Here is a 10,169-nt window from a genome sequence, read left to right on the forward strand (position 1 = left end):
CCCTTGGTGACAGTCCCAGGCTGTGCTACACCTCTGGATGATGGGGTGTCCTTGGCAGGTTTTCTGGTGACACCAGTCTGGGAGCAGGGGCTGGTAAGTTCAGAGGGACTGAGCCAGGCTGCAAAAACAGCCTGAACCTCCTGCTGGTCAACAAGGAGAAGCACCAAGTCCTACCCCTGGGAAGGAACAGCCCCAGGCACCAGGATGTGCTGGGGGACACCCAGCTGGGAGACAGATCAGCAGGAAAGGCCCTGGGGGGGCCTGGGGAGCACAAAGTTGGACATGAGTCTGTGTGCCCTTGCAGGACAGAAGGTAAGTTGTGTCCTGGGCTGTGTTGGAAGGACTGTCACCAGCAGGTCGAGGAGGGGATCCCTTCCCTCTGGTCAGCACTGGGCAGGTTATCCCTGGGGTGCTGTGTCCAGGTTGGGCCTCCCCAGCACCAGGGAGACATGGACATACTGGAGAGAGTCAAACATCAGGAAGCTTTTTTTTCTGGTTTTAATGGTGAGGGTGACCCAGCACGGGGACAGGTTGTCCAGGGAGGTGGTGGAGTCTTCCAAAGCTGCCTGGACACAGTCCAGGGCAAACAGGTCTAGGAGGCCCTGCTTGGACCAGATGACTTCCAGAGGTTCCTGCTGTCCTCAGCCACCCTGTGATTCTGCAAAGCTGGAGTGGGAGCTGCTGTCTAGAGAGCAGCTGTTTGGTTGGTTTCTGGCTCTCTCTCCTTCCCTTCCCTCTCCTCCTGATCCTCTTGACCCATGTAAAATACAGATTTTCTGACCAGCTGGACTTTTCTGGTATGAAAATGACACTGTCGACAACTTGAAGGGAACCTAAATCTTCACCTAGTAAAGGAAGGGTCCGAATTCCCAAGTCTGCTGTAGTGTGCCAATCTTCCTTCTCATTCCCTTTTTATCATGTCTGAGTGGCTTACAGGTTCCTGAGCCAAGATATATGATTAAAAAATGTACCTATGTAAATGTACAAGAATTCAAGCTTGCATGGCATGTGTCAACAGATGTATTTTATAAAAGATAAGGAACACAATGGCATCCTGTCATCATTAGGGCTCTCTCTTAGATTAATCTGTCATCTTTATATCTTTAGACTGAACAAAAATTTCTGTCAGCACCTGACCTGTGTTTTGAGTTCTGGGCTTCAGACCGATTATTATAAGAAAAAAGAGTTCGTGAGGCTTGAGTGCCTTTGGAGTGTCATCTGTATCATCTTGGCCTTCCTGGAAGACTTTTGTAGCCCTCAGCTGCGTGTTTAGAAATAAATCAATACAGAAATTTCCTCTCAGGTAGACCTGCACAGAGGATTAGAAAATTCACGAGTTGCGTTCAAAATTCACGGTTAGAAGATCTGTGACTGTGAAATCTGCAGAGCGTTGGCAGGGACCCCGTGGAGGCAGGTGGAGAGAACACAGGAGAGGGGGGGGTTTAACCTGGAGTGAACGTGGCTCCTGGGGTGACTGGGAATAGCAGTGGGATGAAGGGAAAATGCTGAAATCAAGGAAGTACCAAAGAAGAAAAAAAAGAAGGGAAGGGAGCACGGGAGATGAAACCCTGTAGATACAGAACAGAGGAGGTGAAAAGCAAGAGCTGGACTCTGACAGAGGAGTCATTGGGACATTTTCTGGGTCTGCTCCCTCCTTGTTCTCCTGGTGGTTTAACCAAGAAGGAGTTTCCTTCTGTGCCATCTTGGATACCTTGAGATTGAGGCAAAGAGCTTCAAGAACAAGAGAAAGAAGCCTCCCAGACACCTGTTTGCTGCTGCCTTGAGCTTCACTCACACCTTCAGAGCTGTTTCTGAGCCTTTTCACCCTTTGATGTGGGTTCTTTTTTTCCCCTGTGGTCACTGGTTGCCTGCAGCACATGGAGACTGATGCCTGAATTCACCCTTGGGGTGGGTTCTGGGAACTGCCTCTAGTAGTAAAGGGCAAAGAAAGGGTTTGATTGCTTATAATTTGCTTTGCTTCAAGATGTACATTCATTTTTGGCCGATCTTTCCTTCTTCCTCCAAGTTGTGGATATGTCTTCCTGCTTTTGGGATTTCTATACACAATATCCTTGGCAGCAGGAGAAGAAGGGCTGAAAAGTTGATTCCTATGGACATGGCTGGGGAAAAAAAAATCTGATTTTTATGTTATGAGGCACAGATACATTTAGGGTTCAAGTATACATGTATTTTATACACATGGGAGGTGCTGGTTACTGCAATGACTACAAACCCTGAAGGTGGATGGACTGATGCTCAGCTGAGGATGATTGACAAATTGCCTTATTTTCAGGTAGAATAACCTACATAAATTCTTGTCCTGATTTTTGTTGAATATGTGAAAAGGGTTATGACTCTCTTAAAAAAAGAACCAAAAACCCAAACAGTCCCAAAGCACCAAAAATCAAGAATTCACCCTAAAACAAACTCTTTGCTAAAAATACCTAATCACTGTCAATCTCCCTGGTTGTCTGCTCCTTGAAATAACAGCCTGGTTGTGATACCATTAACCCCATAAAAAAACCTGTCCACTAAATTTTAAGAGGGGCAAATCCAAGCTTCAGAGAGCTCTCTATTTTGCCATACCCACGGAGCAATTCAAAATACCCACTTGAGAAGCTAAAGAAAGACAGGAGCCTCACTGTGTCCCCAGCTTGGCTTAGCACTTGGGGTTTAACATTAGGCACTGGCAGATTGTCTGGAAAATTCGGCATTTGCACAAAGCACAGTAGTTACAGCAGGAATTCAGGTGTGGTTTGCAGGGTCTGAAGGTTGGCACACAGTTGGCAGCTGGTGGGGGCCTTGGTTTCGGAGGGGTCTTGCGTTCAGCATTTTTCTAGAAGACAAAAACGTGGGAATTCGTGGAAAAGCGAAGTGAGCACAGGTCACAGGGGTCAAGGGAGGGAACAGAGGGAGGGACTGGCTTGAGGTGAGGAGGTGGTTGCTGGCAGTGAGACCTGGATTAGCAACACAGAGGTGTGGTTGGTCTGGATCGTGGGAAATGGTGGCTGGAGACCAACCCTCTGAGCAAAATGGTAAACTTTGTGAGCCCTGGATTTTGACTGTGACTGGGCAGAGTGTTGGAAAATGATCTGTAGGGAAAACTGTGGACACAGTGAAGAAAGGTATAGAAAAACATCCAAAGGTGGTGAAGTTATCAATAAAACTAATTAAGGTGTTGTGCCTGGATCCCCAGACTTTTCAAATGAAAGACTGAACCCTCCCTGTCGGTCTGTGGGGCTGGTACTACTCTGCTGGGCTGAGAGAGCAGGGAGGTGACCTGGCAATGCTCCACCTCCCAGGGCTGGGCTGCCAAGCTGCCCTTGGAGCCCAGTGATCCTTCATCCATGAGAAACCTGAACTGCACACACGGATAAGTGTCCCCCAGCCTGCCCAAGGAGTGCTGCTCCTCCGTCTGGGACCGGGAAAGGTGGGAAATTTTGGGTTGCTCAGCACGTGCCTGGGACCTGGGAGGGATCTCTGGAACATGCCAGCTGCAGGCACCCTGTGCTCCTTTGTAACTCAGAGTTATGGGATAGTTTGGATGGGAAGGGATCTTTAAAGCCCTTCTTGTTCCACCCCCTGCCATGGGCAGGGACACCTTCCACCAGCCCAGGTTGCTCCAAGCCCCATCCAACCTGGCCTTGGACACTTCCAGGGATCCAGGGGCAGCCACAGCTTCTAGTTTTCTTTCCACCTTTATCATTTTGCATGTGGTTTTACAGTATTTAGAGCTTTAAGCTGTATGTCAATTATTTAACTCAGGGAATGGCAGTAAAAGCCTTCCAAACAAATGCACAGAGGGAAACTCTACATGTAACAAACCATTCTAATTCAACAAAGTTTTCTGAACAACCACCTACCTTGGAAGATTTCTTGTTCTCTGCCTCTTTCCTGCTGACTTTCTGGGATCTTCTAGTTAAATCTTCAATGAGAATAGCACAAATAATATGAAACCAATTTTACAGCATGGTGTTTCGTTGAGATAATCCTATTTTTGGGTGAGAGAAGGCAAATAACTTGCATTGCCACCTCATCCCTGTGTGTTTTCCAGTGAAGGTGTTCACCTCAGGCACAGAGTGTCTGAACTCTTGTTGTCACTGCTGCTTGTGCAAAGCAGAAGAACACTGATGTTTGTATTTTAGGAGAGAATTTTTACACTTTGTTTGGTAGATGCAAACAAGGAACAATTTCGGAGAAATAAAATTAAAGGTCCCTGTCTAAAAGATGAGGGTACTCATGAACATTAGTCATGTGAACAAAAATAGGAAAAATCTTTAGAATTCTGGTTTTTTTTCCTGTTAGAAGGTGGAGTTACATGCATAATTTTGGAAGGAATTAGGAAGTGTACACTGGTTTTCACAAGCAAAAACTCTTTGCTGGTTTGTTACAAACTCCTCATCTGAGTTATGCCACCTTTCACTTGCAGTTCTTTGTTCCTTCTCCACCCACCATTTGTTTTAGAAAACATTATTCTCAAAGGTGTTTCATTCATGTGCCTGTAACTTGGATTATCATGTCTTTATCACTATATATATACATTTATAACTATATATAAATTCCATGACTAAGACTTGTCTTGGCCTCTAACACAGCAAGACTGTTAAAGTGTGAGACACTTCCCAGCTCCCCAACCTGTTATGATATTTTTGATACCTTTACTCTGTGTGTGAGTTTTGTAATAAGCACTGTGTGTATGTAATGAATGATTGGGATAAAAAATGTCCATATCCCCACTGATAAATGGTGGCTCCTCATCTATTCCAGTGTTCTCTATCAGTATGCTTCTGAATATTTGCTGATTGCAACAGAGTGAAGAACAAACAGTTTGGGCTGGTTTGAGGCATTTCATTTATTAATCATGATTTTTTATGGTTAGAGTTATGTATCTCTAAGAAATAGTGTGGGGGGGAAACCTGTACTTCAAGCATATAAAGTTATTGTCACTTAATAAGGGCAAGCCTTAATAAAGGTATTGCACTAACTCAATTAGTGATTTGGATGCAGTTCCAACTGGAATATTGAGTGTTCTTTGTTATTCTGTCCTTTGAAACTTCCTGACAGTAACAAAGGTACGTGTAAGTAATTTAAATCTACCTCAATTTGACTTTGTGTAGTCCAGTTGTACAGGATTGTTTGGATTGCTTTGGCTATAAGAGAGGTGAGTGTTATGCAGAGATCTGTTTCTTTGAACTTTTCCTGCATTTTCAGTGTCAAATGTTCACTCTATTGTATGAAATGACATTGTATGTAGGGGAGGAACGAATGCAGAGGTGAACTGGAGATTGTGGTGTTGGCTTAGACTCAGACTATCAGTGTGCTGGGGATTGCTCTTCACTCCCTGGCTGATTGCTTCATCCCTCTGTTGACTCTAAAATGGGGAAGCAGAATAGCTGGGATGTGCCATGGAGGGGATACAGGATGCTCTGCTCCTGAGGGAGGAGGAGTCTCTTTGCAGACAACCAAATGGGGCAGAGAGGGACAAGGGCTTTTGTGGGGCATTGCAGAACCCTCCAGAGCAAAAGGGCCTGACAGTGTTAGGGGATCTTTGCTATCCTGCATGTCTGTTGGCAAAGGAATAGCAGAGAATCCTTGCAGAGCCATGGAAGAGTTTGGTACCTCAAAACGAGCTGTACTGAAAATAACTCCAACCTCCCCTTTTTGTTCTGAAAAAGGAAGGTAATTCTTAGAGTATCTGAGAGATGTTCCATCTCTGTAGTAAACTCAGTTCATGGAATCCCAGAATGGTTTGGGCTGGAAGGGACCTTAAAGCTCATTTTGTTCCACCCCCTGCCACGAGTAGAACACCTTCCACTAGCCCAGGTTGCTCCAAACCCCATCCAGCCTGGCCTTGGACACTTCCACATGGCATGACACAGCATCTCTGTCATGTTTAAAACAGGGGCTCACTTTTGTGAGAAGACAGAGAAATCAACTGAAGTGAGTATATTTTATATCTCTGATTTTAATTGGAGTAAAAAAAAAAATGTTGGAAGTGTGATGCTGAAGGTATCAGGGATCACAAGGACCATGCAATGGTGCAGCTTGGGAGGCTGCACAAGGTTCACTAAACTTGCAGTTAAACAAGGCCAAGTTAACTCAGCATTCAAACACTCAGATTTCTGTAGAAATGCAAGTGCAGGGCAACTGTTTTTCCTTAAAGAAATGTTGTCCTGAGTAAGAGCTCTGAAAAAATACAATAAACAAGGTAAGAAACCAAACTGCTTTAAGCAAAAGCTCTAAAAGCCTGTAGAAAGGAGCTAAACAAGAGTATTTTTTGCATTATTAGTGTTTTGACAGTTATGAATGGTGTTCTGCAGCTAATTAGCTCCAAAAACTTGATTCTTGAAAGGAGAAGTTTGTGTAAATTAGGGCAGACACAAGGAAAATATCTTGTGAAGAAAAGAGTTAAGCTTTGCCCTAACAAGGTTCTTCCCTAACAGGACAGAGTAAGAGTAGGGATAGAGCTGGTCCTGTCTTGGATAAATAGATAACCCCTGGCTCTCCCTTGCAGTGCTCTTTTCTTCCCCTGGTTAAACTGGGGTGATATTAATACCTGTTAATACTGTTGATTTCTCTACCACAAGAGCAGATATTTCAAAAGACCCCACATTATGTTCATATTTTTTATATGCATGAGATTTTCAAAGGAAGGTTATTGCCCATATTAGCAGAAGAACACCTAAACACAAAAAGACCTGCAGTATGATAGGACCTGAAGTAAAGTCTGTAAAACTAAAATAAGTCATCTGATGACTATTCTTTTTTTCCCCAAAACTGAGGGTTGTCACATTGTCATTCTTGGGTGCTGTAGCCACAACAGCTCTGCACTAAGGCAATTGTGTGACATTGCAGTGTTATCCAAATAGTCTGTAGGAACCAACAACTGCATTTTCTGCAAATCCTGTTAATTTGGCACCGAATGGCAGATTTTACTCACCTACTATGGAGATGGGTGGGAGATCTGAGAGATCCATTCTGCTGCTCCTGGACAGGTTGCATTCTGCCTTCTCCTCAGTGACCATGTGGGAATCAGCAGCTCTGAGCAAGCTGTAGCAGAGCAGGAGGCTGAGGAAGAGCCTCTTCCTTTCCATCGTGGGGAGGAAAGATTCCATCGTCATGAAAACCAGAGTCGGTCAAAACCTGCAGGTGGAAGAGGTGCAAGGATATGAATCTCAGAAATGGTTTTCTGTCACGTTGTGCAGCTTTAGCAACAAAACTTTGGCAGTTCTTTTACTTCCAGCACTTTGATACCAGAATGCCCAAGTTTCTAGTTGTCGGAGTGGAAAAACACTGTATCAAATAGAACTCTCTTAGACAGTCTCTTTTTTCCTGGTTCTTTCCTTGAAATGTTTATTTTCCCAGAAGATGCAGGAGGTCTCCCAACAACGTATGACCAAGGGCAGAAGCTCAATCGCTTCATCAGACTTTTTTCCCAGAAAATCTCGTTAAAAAATTTGTCCTAGAAAACATGGAAAAATAATGACAATTTAAAAAAAACTGCCGAAAACCACAAATTGTGTTTCCCTGTAGTTCTCTCCTCTTGAAAATAACCTCAAAAGTGACTGCTCTAATCCCACAGTAAATCACGGCTGTAACTCACACGAGTTATGAAAAGGCCCAGTGCTGTAAAGTCTTTATGGACCTTACTGTGCACTGAATGACTTGCAAGATGTGACAAAGTCCGTGGGATTTGAGGATATTTATGGAGGAACCTGAGCAGAGTGTGGCCATTCACCTCAGATGACACTGCCAGCCCCCGGTGACGCAGTGAGGGGCACACAGATTGTGTCACCAGCCTGGGCTCCTTCTAGGGCTGTGTTTCAAAGCTGATTTTTATTTCCATGTGCATTACTTTGGTGCTGTGTCAGAGTTATGGGAACCTTCCCCCGGGAGCACTGTCAGCCTCCAGATTTATGGGTAGTCTTTCATCAGTGAAAAGCTACTGGTAGCAGTAAAAGGAGGGAGTGGAACCAAATGTTTTAAGCCATTCATCTGCTTGTGATGACTTCATTACTGGAGAGTTAAAAGATGAAGAGTTTCTGCATTGGAAGGGCTTCAATCTGGTCACTGCTGCTATGCAGAATCTGTTCTCTGCACGTGCTTTTATAGCCCCCACTGCCCCTCTGTTCCTGTGAGATGGTGAATATTATGCTTCTAACTCCAAGCGTTTGGGCTCAGTTCTAAAATCGTCTGTTCTCCAGCCCATGCTCATGGACCAGATCAGTGCTGGGTGTATGGATGCTGCTTTCCATGGTGGTTGTAGCTGTGCCATGAGGATATTCACCTCAGCTCTGGAGATGGGCTGGGAGAGCTGGGATTGTTCAACCTGGAGAAGAGAAGGCTCCAGGGAGACCTCAGAGCCTCTTCCAGTGCCTAAACAGGGTTATGAGAAAGAGGGAGAGCAACTTTTTACACGGGCAGAGAGCAATAGGGCAAGACAGGATGGTTTCAAACAGAAAAGAGAGAGATTTAGGCTGGACATTAGGAAGAAGTTCTTTACTCAGAGGTTAGTGAGGCCCTGGCACAGGTTACCCAGAGAAGCTGTGGCTGCCCCATCCCCGGAAGTGTCCAAGGCCAGGTTAGATGGAGCTTGGAGCAACCTGGGCTGGTGGAAGGTGTCCCAGCCCGTGTTGGAACTGGATGAGCTTTAAGGTCTTTTCCAACCCCAACCATTCTATGTTTCTATGATCCCACATCTGTTAGGACTCCAGTGGGATTTGCAGGGAAGCACGTGTTGGATCCTTTGTGGTTTAGACATCTGTGTGAGGTGCAACTGAAATAGAGCCTGGAGATTTACACTGGGGGATTAACCTTGGGAAGGGAGGGCTGTTATATCTGTATTTTGAGTGATCCACAGCTGGTGTTGTTCAAAGCTGATGTAAAGTTCAGACCCCAGCTGGGCCATGGTCATGGCTGTGGGTAAAAGTCTTCTTTGAGCCAATTGATTCCAGTTTTGTAAAATGAGATGGGAGGAATCTTTCATTTGATTCCAAATAACCTCCTGGAGAAGAAAGTAGACCTTATTTAGAAGAAAATAAAAATTGCAATAACCAAAAGGAACAAGTCTTCCCATGAATATTTGTTGTGATGGTGAAATCGTGGGCTTGAGTTTTCAGCTATTGCAATTGAGTAAAGGGTCAAGATGACCTGTCTGTGTTCATTCTTTTCATGCCCTGATCTTGCAAAGTCTTCTACAGATGTTCAGCCCTTGCCTGGGGCAATTGTATAATGGAAGTATGTGAAAATATTTGCTAAGTCAGGATCCTACCCTCATCTTTTTCTTCTGTGCAGAAGAAATACCCTTTTATTTGCTTTTTCCCATCTCCTTTCACAAAAGGTATCCAAACCTCAGTGACTTCTCTGTCACATGGCTTTACATGGAGAAAACCATTCAGGTCATAATTAGAATTTCTTTTCATGGACCTAATTTTACCAACCTGAGTGCCCCTAGTGATGTTCATATTCCAAGTGCATGCTTAAAAGTCATAAAAGACCTAAATAATGGCTTGTGTGCCCAAAAGCTTATCTATATTTCCCAAATATGCAGTTGGTCAAATATAATATGTTACTTAAAAATGGTAGCCTGCTCAACATTTAATTTTGCTGATTTTTCTGGGTCTGGGCATACAGGGAAGGAAGACATTTTTTACAGTGAGGGTGGTAAAACACCAGCACAGGTTGTTCAGAAAGGTGGTGATGCCCCATCTGAGGAATCATTCAAGATCAGGTTGAGGGTCTTTGGGCAACCTGCTTTAGATGATGATGTTCCTGCTTATGGCCGGGGAGTTGGACTAAATAACCTTTAAAGGTCACTTCCAGCCCAATCTGCTCCTTCATTCTGTGACACATGGCTTGTCTATGGCAGGTCAATGCAGACATTTGGGCTCTAACTCTTTCCAGGCTCTGGGTTAGAGTGAAGAGAGCAAGCTGGGAGCTGGGAGCCGTTTGCTTTGCACGTGGGAGTGTTCATACTGTAGATTTTGCTTTTTTAAGCAGCTTTTTAGCCTGGCTGCAGGAAATGCTCTATAACACACCTGCAGTGTTGGCACAAAGCTCCCTGGTGGAGCCCATGCTGGCCTGTCCCCAATGTACTGTTTAAATGAGCTTCCACCCCAAAATGCTGTTTCCACTGTATTTCCACATCTTTATCTCAGCACAATTGCTGA

The 10,169-nt window shown here is 44.6% G+C and overlaps 1 protein-coding gene across 1 annotated transcript; it reads right to left on the minus strand.

The window, feature by feature from the left end:
- Positions 1 to 2,552: 2,552 nt before the first annotated feature.
- On the minus strand, positions 2,553 to 7,136 carry ASIP (agouti signaling protein). The gene is made up of 3 exons (XM_008921092.2): positions 6,941 to 7,136; positions 3,864 to 3,925; positions 2,553 to 2,836 (listed from the first exon to the last, which is right to left on the minus strand). The coding sequence occupies exons 1-3, from the start codon at positions 7,119 to 7,121 to the stop codon at positions 2,660 to 2,662; spliced, it is 420 nt and encodes a 139-aa protein (XP_008919340.2). The 5' UTR covers positions 7,122 to 7,136; the 3' UTR covers positions 2,553 to 2,659.
- Positions 7,137 to 10,169: the final 3,033 nt, after the last annotated feature.

Source organism: Manacus vitellinus, unplaced genomic scaffold (genome assembly GCF_001715985.3).
Source record: "Manacus vitellinus isolate BGI_N305 unplaced genomic scaffold, ASM171598v3 scaffold_85_pilon, whole genome shotgun sequence".
Lineage (NCBI taxonomy): Eukaryota > Metazoa > Chordata > Aves > Passeriformes > Pipridae > Manacus > Manacus vitellinus.